The 20,287-nt window shown below is 43.0% G+C and overlaps 1 protein-coding gene across 2 annotated transcripts in view; it reads left to right on the top strand.

Annotated features, from left to right (window-relative positions):
- HELZ (helicase with zinc finger) overlaps window positions 1–20,287 on the top strand; it is an 842,947-nt gene that overhangs the window by 497,947 nt on the left and 324,713 nt on the right. For both annotated transcript variants that reach the window (XM_053707899.1, XM_053707909.1), the window contains exon 17: window positions 13,709–13,827. In XM_053707899.1, the coding sequence (XP_053563874.1) occupies window positions 13,709–13,827 (119 nt within the window). The remainder of the gene's footprint in view (window positions 1–13,708; window positions 13,828–20,287) is intronic.

Here is a 20,287-nt window from a genome sequence, read left to right as displayed (position 1 = left end):
GAGAAGTATATTTTAGATACTGTCCGTGTTCTCTTAACCAGGCTCTGTCGAGCGTGAGATCACCTGAGTCTGTTCGACCTTCTGGGAAGCGATGGCCTCTGAGGCTTCAGGGGCCTCTCCCTCGGGCCGGGATCGTCCATTGATCCGGCAGGGGAACATTTTGCCTTCCATTATAGACTGGCACGTCTTTGTATACTACTAAGGTATGTTTTGGCGGTGCTGGAGGATCTCAGTCCTACTGGGCCGAGGGAACTTCTGTCTTCTGTGCCGGATGGCAAACTGGTTTAGAAGTATGGGGATGGAGCCCATCTCCTTGACTTCTCCATTTTTCTTTTCTTTAAAGTGAATGTAAAGTTTCCTTAAGTAGTGCCCAGTTTTTAAAAATACTATTAAAAACAACAGGGGCACGTTCATTGATAAACTTTACATTGCACCATATTTGTAGAAATACTTACCGCTTTGTCTTGAAAGCCGGATCACTGATGATTTCGCTTCCCCGCACGTCGCAAGCCTCTACCTACATCAGAAATGACGATGCCGGCCTTCCTCCAATCATGGCGTTGCTTTAGGCAATGCTTCCCCCCGGGGGGAAGCCGTGATTGGAGGATGCCGGAATCGTCTGTGCTGACGTAGGAAGAGGCGTGCGACGGGCTGGAGAGCGGCTTTGAAGACAAAGAGGTAAGTATTTCTACAAATATGGTGCAATGTAAAGTTTCATCACTGAAAGTGCCCCTGTTTTTAATACTTTTTAATACTTCATCACTACTTGATGAAACTTTACATTCATTTTACATTTTACATTCATTTTAAGTATCTGTTCCAGTTCTGAGCTTAGGAAAATGTGGCCCCTGATCGGCTAGTCCTATTAGTGTGCCCGTTCTCCTTGGACGTTCACCCACGGGTGCTGCCTTCCTTTATTTTATCCGGATAGGATGTGTTTAATTTGTTTTACGAAGCTCATTTCTGTATAATTTTCCGTTTTGTAATAGTTTTTTCTCTGGAACGGATACTTGCGATTTTGTGGTCGCATGGGCACTTCCTCGTAAGTTGCACAGTACTATTTAATGACATAGTTATGTTTCTAGTTTATCAATTCCTTCAGGGGCTTCGGTTTTCCTTGGACAGTTTTCGGAGTGTTCTCGTCCTGGGTGGGTCCTGGTCGGGCACTAGCAACTGTTCCTTACGGTTCATGTCACCCACATGTTGTCAGTGTGCTGGGTTGTTCACTTTGATAAGTGTTTGCTTTTTCTTGTTGCCTCCATTTCTAGAAATTGGAGGGACTGCATCGGTCCGCCTCCCGTTCCTACTGTTGAGGGGGTTCCAGACTCTGAGCCTGCTGAGGCTCATCGTGAGAGGTATATGGCCTTGGAAGCAAAGTTTATCCATTCCTATGGGTTTGGAGGTTTGGATAACCTCTGGGTGTCGTGGTCACCAGATGGAGGGTGATTTTCGTTTTCACTCTTAGTATCTTCTAGATGTCTGTTTTTTGTGGCCTAGTCGCAAGTACCTCTCGTAGGCTACTGGGGCTACTTTTTCCCTTCTTGGGTGGTCGGGTCATCTGTGTTGGAAGTCCTTATTACTTCCTTTTTTAATATGTTGTACGCTCTCCTATTGGGAGCATAGGGGTTGGTCCTTTTTTTCTTTGTCCTACATTTTTCCCTGGTCGACTTGTCTGCCAGGAGTTGTGAGGCTCCCACCGTTTTTCCTGTGTGGTACTGGATTTTTCGGGAGACTGATCCTGTAAGGGTCTTTGGAGACATTATCGTCTTCTCCTCCTAAGGGCTTATTTAAAGCCTGTCCTTTGTAAATCTGTGGTCTTTGAAGGGGATGTTAACCCTTTGACTCTCTAGGAGATCCACCTCTCTGGGTTTGTATGCCGAGGGTCCTGGAATCAGACACACCTCCGGGTGCTGTTTGCCCTCTTCTTAGGTCTGTCAAGATTTCTCTCTAGGCTCTTTGGTCTGAATGTCTTTCAAGCGTCCAATGTCCAGGGACATTGGGATGTGGGATGCACTTCCTAGGGTGCACTCCTCCGTGTGAGTTGACTTCATGGTTCCTTAGGGGGTTAAAGCATCCCCCGTTCTCGGTTTCTGGGGATCTGGCTTATGACCGTGCATCTTGTCTGAGATTCAAAGTCATGATCTGGATCGGTCTTAGGTGGTTCGGTTTCAAAACTTTCGGTTTTGAAACATCCGCATGTCCCTTCAGAGGGGAGATTTGATAACTGCCTAAGGGTTAGTTTTGCTTCCCTCAGACGGGATCTTACAGTTGTTGTCAGGGGTAGCTATTGCTCCTTGATGTGGGCTCATGGTTGTTTGTTTCAACTGAGCTGTCGGTAGGCTGAATTGGTCTTTTATCAATTTTTTTTTACAGTTTCTCTCATCTCTTCTCAATGCCTGTGGCCGGGGAAGCGGTTCCTTTGCGTTTTCCCTCCTTCGGGGAGGTTTTAAGAATACAGTGTTCATGAAGCCCCAGAGGTCCTCTTTTCGTTTACGAGGGGTTCTGCCTTTGCGTGCAAGAGGGCTTGAGACTGGATTCTGGTACTGGGACCGCTGTATTTCAGTGTCCTATCTCCCTTGGTTGGGAGTGGTTCTTCTTTGGAAGGAAGCTGTGTAGGGGTTCTGGAACCCAAGCACGTAGTTTCTGCCTTGGCTTGTGGTAGCAAGCAAGATTAAATAATGGGAAGTGTTTTACCATGGGCTTGTTCCGTTTCGGTCCCTCTTTTTTCCTCTAAGGTGTGGTTCAGAGAATTTTGTATTCTTTGTTTTCGGACGTCGCCACACCTTTTGGACTGGGTCCGTTACCTTGAAGTGGGGGTCGGGGATTTGGCTGCTCTGTTGAGTCTTGACCGTGTACTTCCAGTTGCTGCGATGTGGCCTAGGGGATACCTACCCTGCCTGGTATTTGAAGGCTTGGAGTGTGAAGCCTGCTGTGGCAGCTTTTTATCCTGGTTTCTGCCTTCGGTGGGGGGTTCACAGTGTTTCATCTCTCCACTGGTTTCATAGCTGCTGGTGTTGGATGTTCTTCTAAGGTCCTGATTTTTTCCTGGATGAGAGTCGTTGTCAATATTTTTCAACCTTCTCTGTGGGATGGTCTCCCACGTTGGCTTAGGTTCAGCTTTGCTGCCTTGAGGCTGGAGCTCGCCATTCTTGGTCAGAGGTGGCTGTGTGTTTTCACTAGATAGCCTTTTCTCTGATAAGGTATATTCTTTTTTCTAATCCTTGTCTGCAGGCTTTGAATTCCTTCGGTTTTATATGCTACCTATGTTGACTAGTTTAGTGGTTGTGTCGGCTAGACTAGGGTACAGTGGGGAGCTTACGGTTTCCTTGGAGCACCATAAGTCGTATGGTTTTGTGTCAGGGATCTGATGATAGACCTTGCTTCTTCTCGTGATCGCCTTTTTATAGGTGTGGAGTTGATTTCTGGTCGTTGTCCTTCTAGGGAGTTCATTTCCTTTAGCATCCTTAGGTTCGCTTTAGTCGTTTTCTTACATTAGTTGGTGGTCGTTTAGATATATTATGGTCCTCCGTGTTTTTTTTTTCCCCCTCGGGGGTAGCTGAAGGTTCTCTTCCTTCGGGTCGGTGGTTAGTTCTGTGTGATCGGAATGCCCGCAGGATTTGTCTTTTCCAGGTTTTTTTTGTGCTCGATGGATCTAGGGATCAGAGTGGGCTCTAACACGGCCTTCTAGGTTGTTTAACTGATGGACAGTTACTTGGACCTTCAGGTTTTTAACCCCTTGTTTCTAAGCGTTACAGTTCTTTTTTGGGTGTTGGGTAATTTCAGGCTGTGGTGCCCTTCGAAAGGGACCGCCTTCTGTACCCGCCCTTTGTTTGCATTCAGTGTCCTCTATAGCTTGGGTTTTTTATTTTCCCAAAAGTAATGAATGCAGCTGTGGACGTTTAAACGTTCCTGTTTAAGAAGAAAAACTTAAATTATGCTTACCCTGCTCCCCGCCCGCGTTTTACCTATGGGGCGGCCGTATTTTAGTTTTTATTCTTCTGGCACCTTTTTCACCCTGATATTTCTTTTACTGTTCCTTATTTCCTTGGCAGAATGACTGGGGGATGAGGGAAGTGGGGGGAGGTATTTAAGCCTTTAGCTGGGGTGTCTTTGACTCCTCCTGGTGGCCAGGTTCTGAATTCCCAAAAGTAATGAATGCAGCTGTGGACTCTTCCCGTCAAAAGAAAAAATTATCAGGTAAGCATAATTTGTTTTTTCTATGCTGTTAGTAGACTTTGAGCTGGGAAAAAAGAATGGAACAGTGTGTGTGAGGCTTAACCCTTAGGAACATCCAATTTTTAAACAGTCACTGAAAGAATGATGATTAAATCGTTTGCTTTTTCCCAGAAACAGTGAAGCAATTAAGGTCGGGGAAATTTTGTTTTCCCCTACCTTGGCAGCACAATTTTGATTTTTCATGCTGTGAAAAAAAATGTTTATCTGCTTATTCTGGACTGTGTTACATTGGTTGCACATATTTACACATTTGTTTAGCTTAGATTTCCTTCACTTAAGGAAATCCAATCAATTGTTTTATTTTGATAAAGTATGGAACAGATGTCGGTTTCTAACTATGTTTAGATTTTTAAGTAGTATCTATAATCTTAAAGTGACTGTCATTTTAAATATTTTTAAATAATTTGAAATAATGTAATCCAAAATTATTTTAGCCTCATGTCTCCCTGGTTGATGCTGTTTAGGCTATTCCACAGCTTCTCCCTAGACGTCCAAAGAACTTTCTGTCATAATTTAGACAGTGAAGTCTAACCAAGTTTCTCAGAGTAACCGGTCTTCAAGATTGAGACTATTCGCTTCATTATTCCTGACTGTGCAAGAGGCTCAGTTTATAACAACCTTAGTTTTTAAGGATGTGTACCCTTAAGTTCGCATTCAGTTATCTCAAATGTCTGAGCTTTGCCTTTCCCGCAAAACTCCTTCAGTTTGTGGTTCAACAATGGCTTTACCTCAGCTCCCAGTGTTTTCTCTTTCTGGGATGCAATTTGGTTCAGGGATTTGCAGGGGCGTCCTTCCTGGACGTCCTATTGGTTCAGGCGCCATCTTTCTACAAGCAATGGCCGGTGAGGTAACTCAGTTGGTAGATGCCCTGACTACAAAAAAGCCTGTTTAAAACATCCAAGGTCACAGGTTGGATTCCCGGCAGGGCAGACTCAGCCCTTCATCATTCCAAGGCAGATAAAATGAGTACCATTAAATTAAGATCTCATTTGGAGGTATTTGTTGTTTTTTCTTAGTTCCACGAATGGAGGTGGAGCTGGAAAGGAGCTCCCTTGTCCCATCTACAAGGGTAGTGTGCTTAGAAACTATATTGATTCCTTATCAATTAAAATCTGTCTGACGGAGGTCAGAAAAGGCGAGATCCTCCCTCTTGCCTTTCTCTTCAGTCTACTGTTAGGCAATAAGTTTCTGTGTATGGAGTTGGTCTGATGGTGGCATCCATGGATATCATTTCCTTGGTCAGCACCGTTTGAGATCTCTGCAGTTGTGCATGCTCAGACAGTGGAATGGGGATTGTCTCAGAGAATAGAGCTCAGTCGACAGGGGTTGGGCTCTTCGGTCTCAGGGTGCTTGGGACCACAGCCTCCAGCCTGCTGGGCTGAGGAGGAGTCTGGGATTCGTTTAAGGCGTAGAGACTCTGGTCCTGGGAGAAGTCTGTTCCCCCCTTCATCATTTGGAGTGAGAGCGATTTTCAATGCTCTGATGTTTGGCCTCAGTTATCTTTAACCCAGTTTATCGGGTTCCAGTCAGACAACATAGCCTCTGTGGCTTACATCTTCCTCCAGTGAGGAACTCAGAGTTTCTTAGTCATATTGGAAGTTTTTAGAATTTTTTCTGAGGGCGAGTGTTCAGTTTCTATCTGCCATCCACATTTTTTGGAGTGGACATCTGGGAAGCGGAATTCTGAGCAGACAGATTTCCCATTCCAGGGAGTGGGAACTACTTCCGGAAGTGTTCTTTAGTTTATCTACCAAATGGGGGTTTCCAGAATTGGTTCTGATGGGGTCTCCTCAGAACTTCAAGTTACCTAGCTTCTCTAATAGATATTCTGTCAGTTCCTTGGAACTTCAGGTTTGCATATTCTCCTTCTCTGTGTGTTCTCCTTTCACGACTCTTAGTTTGGATTAAGTAGGAGAGTGCATTGGTTTCTTCTAGCTCCTGCGTGGCATAGCAGGATCTGGTAGGCGGATCTAGTACAGATGTCGTCTCTACCTCAGTGGTAACTTCCGCTATGGAAGGATCTTCTGCTGCAAGAGTCCTTCCTTCATCTAAATATTGTTTCTCTGAACCTGACTGCTTGGAGATTGAACGCTTTTGTTAGCTAAATGTGGGTTTTTCGAATCTGCGATTGAGACCAGGATTTAGAATCGAAAGCCTATCACTGGAAAAAAAATTCAATAAGATATGGCAGGATCCCAAGGATCTTATTATTTCTCCAGGTAGTCCTTAAGGAAGGGTTTTATCTTTTAGTATCCTCAAGGGTCAGATTTGGGTACTTCCATTCCGCTGCTCAAGTGTCTGGCGGACGCGTCGGATGTACAATCCTTTTATCAGGTCCTGGTCCGAGCCAGTTGCTCCCTTGGAGTCTTAACCTTGTTCCTAAGGTTTTCCTTCAGGCTCTCTTTGAACCTATACATTCCATAGATTTTAAGTTATCTTGTAAAGGTTATTTCTTCTGCTCGGAGGGTTTCCGAACTCTCAGCTTTGCAGTATGTTTTTCCCTTATCTCGTATTTAGACAGATAAGGCAGTTCTTCGTACCAAGTTTGGTTTCCTTCCTAAGGTTGTGTCGGACAGAGATTTTTTATCAGGACCTTGTTGTTCCTTCTCTTTGTCTTAATCCTTCTCCTCGTCTTAATCCTTCTCCTCATAAAGAACATCTGTTGCGCAACTTAGATGTTGTGCAGGCTTTTAGATTTTATATTCAGGCTTCAAAGGAGTTTAGTCAGTCTTCTGTATTGTCTTTCTGGATAGACATAAAGACCAGTAAGCTTCCGCCACTTCTATTTCTCTCTGATTGAGAAGTATTATTAGTAGGGCCTATGAGCCTGCTGGACAGCAGCCTCCTGAGAGAATTACAGCTCTCCTCTAGGGCGGTGTTTCTTCTTGGTCCTTCAAGAAAGAGGCCTCTGTAGAACAGATTTGTAAGGCGACGACTTGGCCTTCTTTGTTCATTTTTTTTTTCTTCATTTTTTTTTTTCTTCATACATTTTATACTTTTGCCTCGGCTGAGGTTTTCTTTGGGAGAAAGGATCTTCAAGCAGTGGTGCCTTCTGGTTAGGTTACCTGTCTTGTCCCTCCCGTATCATCTGTGTCGTCTAGCTTGGGTATTGATTCCGAATAGTAATTGATGATGATCTGTGAACTCACTGTGTCATTAGAAAGAAAACAAAATTTATGCTTACCTGATAAATGGTTTTTCTTTATATAAACCTCTGCACCTTGTGTTATTTCCTTTCTCTCCTTTGGTCGAATGACTAGGGGTTGTGGGAAGGGAAGTGATACTTAACAGCTCTGCTGTGGTGCTCTTTGCCTCCTCCTGCTGGCCATGAGTGATGTTCCCAACAGTAATTGATGATGATCTGAGGACTCACCGTGTCAAGAAAGAAATACATTTATCAGGTAAGCATAAATTTTGTTTTTTATTGGGAATAATTTATTTAAACGGCTATTTCTGTTTTTTACTATTAAGGGCAGGAGCGCACGCTTTTCTTGTTGCACAGTTCTTTTTTACTGCCGCTCATGTGACCTCCCTCTCTACCGTTTGCAAGTCGGAGCAGTGTCATTGCTAAGTGAGCTCTCTGCTATGGTGGTTGTTTGCTTAAACTATTGGAGATTTTTGTCCTTGGGGATAAAGTTTTGCAGGTTCAGGTAGGGCACCTCAGACTGTCTGAGGTATAGCGGTGCAAATTGTGTATTTGTTTTCCTAATTAGGTCTTAGCGTTTTTTTGGCGCTAATTTAAATTGACAGTACTTAGTTTTTTTGCAAATTATTTTTTGCATTCATTTTATGCAAATTTCTTTAACTATGGACTCTGAACAGGGGACTGATTCTTTTGATTAATGTTTGTTGTGCTTAGAGGCCCAAATTGTTTTGCCTATGCAATTTCGCTACTCTTGCTTAGATAGGACCTTAAGATCTAGGGATGAATTACTCCCTTCTGAGCCTATAGTCTCTCAGGATGATGCTGTTCAGGATATACTGCGGCTTTCTCCTCAAACGTCCCAAGCCTCAATGGCATCACATACAGTGCCCTGCGGTTTCTCTCAGCCTCCTGGAGGCTTGTTTTTGCCTGTAGATTTTGCTGCAGAGATATCTTCTGCGGTGTCTGCGGCTTTATCTGCTTTTCCCATGATGGGGAAGCGCAAAAGGAAATCAAAGCATATTTCTGATAAGGTGTCTGTTCCATCTGCTGCAGCGAAGGTTGACTTCCCCCATGAGTCTGATGGTGAGGATACCTCGGTAGCTTCTGAGGGTGAGATCTCAGATTCTGACAGTATAAATCCTTTGACTGATTATGAAGAAGTAAACTTTAGATTTAATCTTGAACACCTTTGTTTACTTCTAAAGGAGGTACTGGCTACTTTGGATGACTCAGATTCTTCTGTCGCTGTCAACCCGAAAAAATATAGTAAGCTTAACAAATACTATGATTTTCCTTCCTCTGTGGAAGTGTTTCCTGTTCTAGACCGTGTGTCGGAGATCATTGCACAGGAATGGGATAAGCCAGGGGTTCCTTTTTTCCCTGTCTTTAAAAAGATGTTTCCAGTTGCTGACTCCATTCGGGACTCATGGCGCACTGTGCCTAAGGTAGAAAGGGCTATTTCTACTCTGGCCAAGAGAACCACGATTCCTATAGAGGATAGCTGTTCTTTTTAAGATCCCATGGACAAAATCTGGAGGCTTATTTAAAGAAAATGTGTGTTCATCAGGGTTTACAATGGCAACCTGCAGTTTGTATTGCCACGTTAACAAGTGCAGCTTCTTACTGGTGTGATGCTTTGTCTGAATTGATTTTAGAGGAGATCCAAGATAGGATTAAGGCTCTCAAACTGGCCAATTCCTTTATCTCTGATGCTAACATGCAAGTAATTCGACTAGGAGCCAAGATGTCTGGCTAAACTGTCCTAGCCCGCAGGGCTCTGTGGCTAAAATCTTGATCAGCTCCATGTCCAAGCTCCTGTCGTTACCTTACAAGGGTAAGACCCTGTTTGGTCCTGGTCTGTCGGAAATAAATTGCGAAATTACGGGTGGAAAGGGGTTCTTTCTACCACAAGACAAGAAGAATAGACAATCAAAATTCGAATTTTCGTTCCTTTCGTAACTTCAAGGGTCAAAAGTCTTCCTCTTCCTCCTCCAAGCCGGAGCAGTCTAAGTCCTCCTGTAAAACCAATCAGACTTGGAATAATGGGAAACAATCAAGGAAGCCTTTATCTGAGACTGTGAAGGGCCTGCACCCAGTCCAGGATTGGCTCAAGTGGGGGAGCAGACTTTCCTTATTTCAACAAGCATGGATACGCGTTGTCCCAGACCCTTGGGCTGTGGACATAGAATTCAAGTCTCGTCCTCCCAGGGGCAAATTCCTCCTCTCAAGGGTATTTGCAGATCAGGTAAAAAGAGAGGCATTCTTAAGCTGCTTTCAGGACCTTCCCTCCCTGGGAGTAATTGTTCCAGTCCTAGAAATGGAACAGGCACTAGGATTCTATTCAAATCTGTTTGTGGTTCCCAAAAAAGACCCATTTTAGACCTAAAGTGTCAACAAATTTCTCGGGGTACTGTCCTTTAAAATGGAACCATTCTTTCCGTTCTTCTTTTGGTCCAAGAGGGTCAGTTCATGACAACCATAGACCTGAAGGACGCGTATCTTCATGTTCCCATCCACAGGGATCATCACCAGTTACTGAGATTCGCTCTTCTAGACAAGCACTTTCAATTTGTTGCTCTCCCTTTTGGCCCTGCCACAGCTCCCAGAATTTTCACAAAGGTTCTCGGGGCTCTCTTGACAGTTGTCAGGTCTAGGGGAATTGCGGTGGCACTTTACCTTGATGACATATTGGTTCAGATGCCATCTTTTCAACTAGCAAACTCTCATACAGAGATCTTGTTGTCTTTTCTATGTACCGACGGGTGGAAATTGAATCTGGAGAAGAGTTCCCTTGTTCCAGCTACAAGGGTGTGTTTCTTAGGGACCATCATAGATTCCCTATCTATGATGATTTTTCTGACAGAAGTCCAAGAAAATCTAATATTCTTTCCTCTTGCCTCTGTTTACTGTTCGGCCTTCAGTGGCTCAGTGCATCGAGGTAATTGGTCTGATGGTCGCTTCCATGGACATCATTCCCTTTGCTCAATTCCATTTAAGAGCTCTGCAATTATGCATGCTCAGACAATGGAACGGAGACCATTCGGATCTGTCTTCGAGGATAGATCTGGACCAGTTGACAAGAGACTCTCTCGTGGTGGATTTCTCAGGATCATCTGTCTCAGGGCACATGCTTCCGGAGACCCTCCTGGGTGATTGTGACCATGGACTCTAGGCTGGGGAGCAATCTGGGACTCGTTAAAGGCTCAAGGCCTATGGACTCTGGAGGAGTCTTCTCTCCCCATAAAAATTTTGGAGTTGAGAGCGATCTTCAATGCCCTGGTGGCTTGGCCTCAGTTGTTCTTAGCCCAGTTTATCAGATTCCAGTCGGGCAACATCACCTCAGTGGCTTACATCAACCACCAGGGAGGAACTCAGAGTTCCTTGGCCATGAAGGAGGTGGATTGGATTATTCAGTGGGCTGAAGCTCACAATTGTCTATCTGCCATCCACGTTCCAGGAGTGGACAACTGGGAGGCGGATTTTCTGAGCAGACAGACCTTTAATCCCGGGGAGTGGGCTCTCCATCCGGAGGTGTTCTCCAGGTTAACCCTCAAGTGAGGGGTGCGGGAGTTGGATCTGATGGTGTCTCGTCAGAACGCCAAGCTTCCAAGGTGCGGCTCAAGGTCAAGAAATTCTCAGGCTGCCCTGATAGATGCTCTGGCAGTTCCTTGGGACTTCAGTCTAGTATACCTGTTTCCCCCGTTTGTGCTCCTTTCGCGAGTCTCGCAGGATCTGGTTTGCAGACCTAGTGAAGATGCCATCTCTTCCTCCTTGGAGGTTACCTCTGAGAAAGGGCCTTCTAATTCAGGGTCCTTTCCTTCATCCAAATCTCGTTTCTCTGATGCTGACTGCATGGAGATTGAATGCTTACTTCTGGCTAAGCATGGGTTTTCTGAGTCAGTTATTGATACCATGCTTCAGGCTCGCAAGCCTATTACTCGTAAAATTTACCATAAGGTATGGCACAAATACCTATATTGGTGTGAGTCGAAGGACTTCTCTTGGAGTAGGGTCAGGATTCATAGAATGTTGTCTCTTCTACAGGATGGTCTGGAGAAAGGGTTGTCAGTCAGTTCTCTGAAAGGTCCGATTTCTACATTATCTTTTTTGTTACTTAAGCGTCTGGCAGATGTGCCAAATGTTCAATCCTTTTGTCAGGCCCTGGTAAGGATCAGGCCTGTGTTTAAACCTGTTGCTCCTCCTTGGAGCCTTAACCTAGTTCTTAGAGTTTTGCAGCAGGCTCCATTTGAGCCAATGCATTCTGTTGACATTAAATTACTGTCTTGGAAGGTTTTGTTTCTTATTGCTATTTCTTCTGCTCGCAAAGTTCCCAAACTTTCGGCTCTGCAGTGTGATTCCCCTTATCTTGTTTTTCATGCTGATAAGGCGGTCCTTCATACTAAGCTGGGGTTTCTCCCTAAGGTAGTGTCGGATCGCAATATTAATCAGGAATTGTTGTTCCTTCTTCCCAGAAGGAACTCTTTTGCATAATTTGGACGCTGTGCGTGCTTTAAAATTTTACCTTCAAGCAACTAAAGATTTTCGGCAGACTTCTGCTCTGTTTGTTGTTTTCTCTGGTAAACGTAGGGGTCAGAAGGCTACTCCTACCATTCTTTCTCTCTGGTTGAGAAGTGTTATTCGTTTAGCTTATGAGACAGCTGGACTTCAGCCTCCTAAAAGAATTACGCATCATTCTACTAGAGCAGTCTCATCTTCATGGGCTTTCAAAAATTAAGCCTCTGTGGAACAGATTTGCAAGGCGGCCACATGGTCCTCTAGATACCTTTTTCCAAATTTGATAATTTTGCCTCGGCTGAGGCTTCCTATGGGAGAAAAGTTCTTCAAGCGGTGGTGCCTTCGGTATATGCCCAACTGTCTTGTTTCTCCCTCCCTTTCATTCTGTGTCCTCTAGCTTGGGCACCTCTATACCTTGTATTAACTTCTTTTTCCGTTACCCTTCGACCAAATGACTGGGGGGTTATGGGTAAGGGAAGTGATAATTAACAGCTCTGCTTGGTTGCCCTTTGTCCCTGGTAAGGAGTGAATATCCCACTAGTAATTGGAATGAATCGTGGACTTTCCATTCCCGGAAATACATTTATCAGGTAAACATACATTTAGTTTTTTCTTTGTGCTGAGTACTTGAATTTTCTCTTCATAAATATAGATGGATAGACTGTTTTCTAATCCATGCTTTTATAAGAAATACTACTATGTATATAGTACTGTATACTAAAACAGGTGTCTAAAACCAGTGGATCTCTAATTGATAGCCAGTAAATTGCAAAATCCCATTTCCCTCTCAGTGATAGCATGTGGTCAAGGTAAAAGAAATGTAAGTGTTATTTAAACAAGTATATTCTGCACAACTACAGTGGTATAATTTAAAAATGGTTGCTTCAGCACCACAATATTTAAAGGGACGTGAAACCCCAAAATTTTCTTTTGTGATTATTATAGAGCATTCAATGTTAAATAACTTTCCAATTAACTTTTTTTCTTTAGTTAAGGTGCTTTATTGTTCTTGTTTCTTTTTTGACTACTGGGAGATAGCTGAACACAGTTGAGCCAATGACGAGGCATATGCGCAACCACCAATTAGCAACTAGCTCCCAGTGGTCCCTTGCTGCTTCTTAGCACACCTAGCTATGTTTTTAAACAAAGCAAATAATTATAAAAGGTATAAATTGAAAAAAAATTAAATGCTCTAATTGCATCATGAAAGTTTTTTTTGTTTTTTTTTATTTTGACAGTACTGTCCTTTTATTGTATAATGAAGAGAGAGCTTTCTCTTGCAAGGTCACATGTATAATTATCATACTGACAATGTTTGCAAGACAAAGTAGACAAAAGTATGGGCATTCTTGAATTCTAGGAATAAACAATACTAATTAGTATTTTGGCAATGTGGCCAATTTATTTAAAGGGACATTAAACTCGGAATACATTTTATAAGCAGAGTATTGATTGTCCCCCTCCTCCCTCTAGTCATTGGTGCTGCCAAGTCTAGCTTTCATTGCATCCCATGCTGATGTGTAACAAGTTTCCTTCTTAGACCTGCAGTGAAACCTAGGTTCCATTATGGCGCATCCATAATTAGAGAGGTGCATGAAATGTATTTAGTGTGTAAGGTCCATTTTAATCTGTTAAATGAGTGCATTACTCCCATAATTGGTAATTGACACAAAATAAATCTTTGTTTAATTGGAACATTATATATTGATTAATTAACATCCTAATGTATTATTTTGTACAATAAAATATATATTTAGCCTACATCCTGATTATTTTCACTCTTGTTCGTTTTTTTTTTTTTATCTCTCCCAGGATTTTTTACTCACATTTTGTTAGATGAGGCTGCCCAAGCCATGGAATGTGAAACAATCATGCCTCTTGCTTTGGCAAATAAAAACACCAGAATTGTCCTAGCGGGAGATCATATGCAAGTAAGGCTCTTTTTGGTGCATTGTGTTCCACAAACTGTCTTGAATAAGCTAGCCATAATTGGTTTAAGAATATATTTTATACACAATAGAAATTGAAATCTGGTTTTATTGAAAATGCTTATTTAGTAAAAGCAGAATTAGAGGTCATTTATAGTAGATAATAACATCCCAAAACACCTGAGACTCCTCCTTTTCCTCTATATACACATCCCCCTTTAGCTATTTGAAATAAAGTGGCATGGGGCGCAGATTTGCACTAGTCTGCTCTGTTATTCTTTAGCCAATGATTACTTTGTTCATGTTAGCTATGTAAGTTGTTCTTTTACTAGTTTCACGCATGCCCTTGACAACTGAACTTCTTATCTCAGTGCACTTGTATCTCAGATGTCTTGGTCAGCTGAAAAATATATTTGTGTGAGTTATTTTTGAGAACTGTACTGTGAGCACCACATACGCAGGCATGTGATCATTTCGAAACTTGAGCAAGATGGAAAAACATATTCTGGCACAGCATGACTGATATCCACTCATGGATTGGGAAGGGATCTCACATTTTTGTCTGGTGAAGGTTTCTCACATCCTCACTTGGGCAGAGATCAGCATTATGATGATCAAATGGGAAGCAGAATTCCTGAGGTGCTTGGACTGTTCAGCACTGAGAAGAGTCCCCCAAGTGCAGAGAAGTGCAGTATCATGAACTTGTTTGTTTTTCTAGAAAGTTTTTGGAAGTATGGAAGTTCTGAAATCTATCTCCTGTCAAGGAAAAGTTGCAGAGTAGCCAAATGTCCCAAACGCAGATGTCCTCAGCTATTTGAGACAGAATTGATGTTCCTGTAGAAGTTTGGACTAGTGCACATGTTTTCTCCAAATGTTTAGAAAATAAAGCAAGATGAGTAGAAACCATCATTCTGGGAATTATGGCCTCTGCAGAGTTAATCAGGTAACACGACAGTGGCAAGCCTTTTCTACTCTAGTAACAAGTTAGATTTAACTCCTCCAAACAAGACAAGTTGGGAAGGGAGTTTGACCATTGAAAGCAGTTGTAGAAAACAGTTAATTTATTCAAAAATATTTTGCACTCACCTAGAATGTTATTTTTTGCAAGAATGCAAAAAAAAATCTTGTAATTACAAGTTTTGTTTTATGTCCGTTTAACAACCTTTTTCTCTAAGCCAGTAAGGATGTCAGACTGATTCAAGAAAGTTCCTAAAGTTTTTTTTTTTTTTTTTTGTTAGCCAATTCTTTAGGAATATTTTACATACAGTGCTTTCTCAAACATAGGCAAAGCATTTTATTCATGTATATATGTGCGTTATTTAAATTTACACTAGTTACAGCTTTAAACTATTCAGAGATTCAATGACTTTATGTGTGGCTCATTCATGTTTCTTCTGTTAAGTGTGATCAGTCCACGGGTCATCATTACTTCTGGGATATTACTCCTCCCCAACAGGAAGTGCAAGAGGATTCACCCAGCAGAGCTGCATATAGCTCCTCCCCTCTACGTCACTCCCAGTCATTCTCTTGCACCCAACGACTAGATAGGATGTGTGAGAGGACTATGGTGATTATACTTAGTTTTATATCTTCAATCAAAAGTTTGTTATTTTAAAATAGCACCGGAGTGTGTTATTACCTCTCTGGCAGAGTTTGAAGAAGAATCTACCAGAGTTTTGCTATGATTTTAGCCGGAGTAGTTAAGATCATATTGCTGTTCTCGGCCATCTGAGGAGTGAGGTAAACTTCAGATCAGGGGACAGCGGGCAGATGAATCTGCATAGAGGTATGTAGCAGTTTTTATTTTCTGACAATGGAATTGATGAGAAAATCCTGCCATACCGATATAATGTCATGTATGTATACTTTACACTTCAGTATTCTGGGGAATGGTACTTCACTAGAATTACACTGTAAGAAATACATAAAGCTGTTTAATAACTAGAGATTATGTTTAACGTTTTTGCTGGAATGTAAAATCGTTTTCATTTGCTGAGGTACTGTGTGAATAAATGTTTGGGCACTATTTTTCCACTTGGCAGTTGCTTAATCTGTTTTTCTGACAGTTTCTGTTCTCCCTCACTGCTGTGTGTGAGGGGGAGGGGCCGTTTTTTGGCGCTTTTTCTATGCATCAAATATTTCAGTCAGCAACTCATTGTATTCCCTGCATGATCCGGTTCATCTCTACAGAGCTCAGGGGTCTTCAAAACTTATTTTGAGGGAGGTAATTTCTCTCAGCAGAGCTGTGAGAATTATAGTTTGACTGAGATAAAAAACGTTTATTCTGTAATTTGTTTCCTGCTTTCAGAATTTGTTATCTTTGCTAATGGGATTAAACCTTTGCTAAAGTTGTGTTGTTTACAAGGATTGAGGCTATAACTGTTTCAATTTATTAATTTTCAACTGTCATAGATCTTCTGTGCTTCTTAAAGGCACAGTACATTTTAATATTATTCTAATTGAATTGTATTTCCAAGTTGCAAGTTTATTTGCTAGTGTGTTAAACATGTCTGATTCAGAGGATGATACCTGTGTCATTTGTTGCAATGCCAAAGTGGAGCCCAATAGAAATTTATGTACTAACTGTATTGATGCTACTTTAAATAAAAGTCAATCTGTACAAATTGAACAAATTTCACCAAACAACGAGGGGAGAGTTATGCCGTCTAACTCGCCTCACGTGTCAGTACCTACATCTCCCGCTCAGAGGGAGGTGCGTGATATTGTAGCGCCGAGTACATCTGGGCGGCCATTACAAATCACATTACAGGATATGGCTACTGTTATGACTGAGGTTTTGGCTAAATTACCAGAACTAAGAGGTAAGCGTGATCACTCTGGGGTGAGAACAGAGTGCGCTGATAATATTAGGGCCATGTCAGACACTGCGTCACAGGTGGCAGAACATGAGGACGGAGAACTTCATTCTGTGGGTGACTGTTCTGATCCAAACAGACTGGATTCAGATATTTCAAATTTTAAATTTAAACTGGAAAACCTCCGTGTATTACTAGGGGAGGTGTTAGCGGCTCTGAATGATTGTAACACAGTTGCAATACCAGAGAAAATGTGTAGGTTGGATAAATATTTTGCGGTACCGACGAGTACTGAGGTTTTTCCTATACCTAAGAGACTTACTGAAATTGTTACTAAGGAGTGGGATAGACCCGGTGTGCCGTTCTCACCCCCTCCGATATTTAGAAAAATGTTTCCAATAGACGCCACCACAAGGGACTTATGGCAAACGGTCCCTAAGGTGGAGGGAGCAGTTTCTACCTTAGCTAAGCGTACCACTATCCCGGTGGAGGATAGCTGTGCTTTTTCAGATCCAATGGATAAAAAGTTAGAGGGTTACCTTAAGAAAATGTTTGTTCAACAAGGTTTTATATTGCAACCCCTTGCATGCATTGCGCCGATCACGGCTGCAGCGGCATTCTGGATTGAGTCTCTGGAAGAGAACATTGGTTCAGCTACTCTGGACGACATTACGGACAGGCTTAGAGTCCTTAAACTAGCTAATTCATTCATTTCGGAGGCCGTAGTACATCTTACTAAACTTACGGCGAAGAATTCAGGATTCGCCATTCAGGCACGCAGGGCGCTGTGGCTAAAATCCTGGTCAGCTGATGTTACTTCTAAGTCTAAATTGCTTAATATACCTTTCAAAGGGCAGACCTTATTCAGGCCCGGGTTGAAAGAGATTATCGCTGACATTACAGGAGGTAAAGGCCTTGCCCTGCCTCAGGACAAAGCCAAAGCCAAGACTAGACAGTCTAATTTTCGTTCCTTTCGTAATTTCAAAGCAGGAGCAGCATCAACTTCCTCTGCACCAAAACAGGAAGGAGCTGTTGCTCGCTACAGACAAGGCTGGAAACCTAACCAGTCCTGGAACAAGGGCAAGCAGACTAGGAAACCTGCTGCTGCCCCTAAAACAGCATGAATTGAGGGCCCCCGATCCGGGATCGGATCTAGTGGGGGGCAGACTTTCTCTCTTCGCCCAGGCTTGGGCAAGAGATGTTCAGGATCCCTGGGCGCTAGAGATAATATCTCAGGGATACCTTCTGGACTTCAAATACTCTCCTCCAAGAGAGAGATTTCATCTGTCAAGATTGTCAACAATCCAGACAAAGAAAGAGGCGTTTCTACGCTGCGTACAAGAGCTCTTGTTAATGGGAGTAATCCATCCAGTTCCACGATCGGAACAGGGACAGGGGTTTTACTCAAATCTGTTTGTGGTTCCCAAAAAAGAGGGAACTTTCAGACCAATCCTGGACTTAAAGATCCTAAACAAATTCCTAAGAGTTCCATCGTTCAAGATGGAGACTATTCGGACAATTTTACCTATGATCCAAGAGGGTCAATACATGACCACTGTAGATTTAAAAGATGCTTACCTTCACATACCGATTCACAAAGATCATTATCGGTACCTAAGGTTTGCCTTCCTAGACAGGCATTACCAGTTTGTGGCTCTTCCATTCGGATTGGCTACAGCTCCAAGAATCTTCACAAAGGTTCTGGGTGCTCTTCTGGCGGTACTAAGACCGCGGGGAATCTCGGTAGCTCCATACCTAGACGACATTCTGATACAAGCTTCAAGCTTTCAAACTGCCAAGTCTCATACAGAGTTAGTGCTGGCATTTCTAAGGTCACATGGATGGAAGGTGAACGAAAAGAAAAGTTCACTTGTTCCACTCACAAGAGTTCCCTTCCTGGGGACTCTTATAGATTCTGTAGAAATGAAGATTTACCTGACAGAGGACAGGCTAACAAGACTTCAAAGTGCTTGCCGCACCCTTCATTCCATTCAACACCCGTCAGTGCCTCAATGCATGGAGGTAATCGGCTTAATGGTAGCGGCAATGGACATAGTACCCTTTGCACGCTTACACCTCAGACCACTGCAACTGTGCATGCTAAGTCAGTGGAATGGGGATTACTCAGACTTATCCCCTTCTCTGAATCTGGATCAAGAGACCAGAAATTCTCTTCTATGGTGGCTTTCTCGGCCACATCTGTCCAGGGGGATGCCATTCAGCAGACCAGACTGGACAATTGTAACAACAGACGCCAGCCTTCTAGGTTGGGGTGCCGTCTGGAATTCTCTGAAGGCTCAGGGACAATGGAGTCAGGAGGAGAGTCTCCTGCCAATAAACATTCTGGAATTGAGAGCAGTTCTCAATGCCCTCCTGGCTTGGCCCCAGTTGACAACTCGGGGGTTCATCAGGTTTCAGTCGGACAACATCACGACTGTAGCTTACATCAACCATCAGGGAGGGACAAGAAGCTCCCTAGCTATGATGGAAGTATCAAAGATAATTTGCTGGGCAGAGTCTCACTCTTGCCACCTGTCAGCAATCCACATCCCGGGAGTGGAGAACTGGGAGGCGGATTTCTTAAGTAGTCAGACTTTTCATCCGGGGGAGTGGGAACTTCATCCGGAGGTCTTTGCCCAAATACTTCGACGTTGGGGCAAACCAGAGATAGATCTCATGGCGTCTCGACAGAACGCCAAGCTTCCTCGTTACGGGTCCAGATCCAGGAGCAGTCCTGATAGATGCTCTGACAGCACCTTGGGACTTCAGGATGGCTTACGTGTTTCCACCCTTCCCGTTGCTTCCTCGATTGATTGCCAGAATCAAACAAGAGAGAGCATCAGTGATTCTAATAGCACCTGCGTGGCCACGCAGGACTTGGTATGCAGACCTGGTGGACATGTCATCCTGTCCACCTTGGTCTCTACCTCTGAAACAGGACCTTCTGATACAGGGTCCCTTCAAACATCAAAATCTAACTTCTCTGATGCTGACTCCTTGGAAATTGAACGCTTGATTTTATCAAGACGTGGATTTTCTGAGTCAGTTATTGATACCTTAATACAGGCTAGGAAACCTGTTACCAGAAAGATTTACCATAAGATATGGCGTAAATACCTATATTGGTGTGAATCCAAAGGTTACTCTTGGAGTAAGGTTAGGATTCCTAGGATATTGTCTTTTCTACAAGAAGGTTTAGAAAAGGGTTTATCTGCTAGTTCATTAAAGGGACAGATCTCAGCTCTGTCCATTCTGTTACACAAACGTCTGTCAGAAGTTCCTGACGTCCAGGCTTTTTGTCAGGCTTTGGCCAGGATTAAGCCTGTGTTTAAAACTGTTGCTCCACCATGGAGTTTAAACCTTGTTCTTAATGTTTTACAGGGCGTTCCGTTTGAACCCATTCATTCCATTGATATAAAGTTGTTATCTTGGAAAGTTCTATTTTTAATGGCTATTTCCTCGGCTCGAAGAGTCTCTGAATTATCAGCCTTACATTGTGATTCTCCTTATTTGATTTTTCATTCGGATAAGGTAGTCCTGCGTACTAAACCTGGGTTCTTACCTAAGGTAGTTACTAACAGGAATATCAATCAAGAGATTGTTGTTCCTTCTTTATGCCCAAATCCTTCTTCAAAGAAGGAACGTCT

The sequence above is a fragment of the Bombina bombina genome, chromosome 1, assembly GCF_027579735.1.
Source record: "Bombina bombina isolate aBomBom1 chromosome 1, aBomBom1.pri, whole genome shotgun sequence".
Taxonomy (NCBI): domain Eukaryota; kingdom Metazoa; phylum Chordata; class Amphibia; order Anura; family Bombinatoridae; genus Bombina; species Bombina bombina.
The sequence above is the reverse complement of the archived record's forward strand: the minus strand, read 5'-3'. Positions and strand labels throughout refer to the sequence as shown.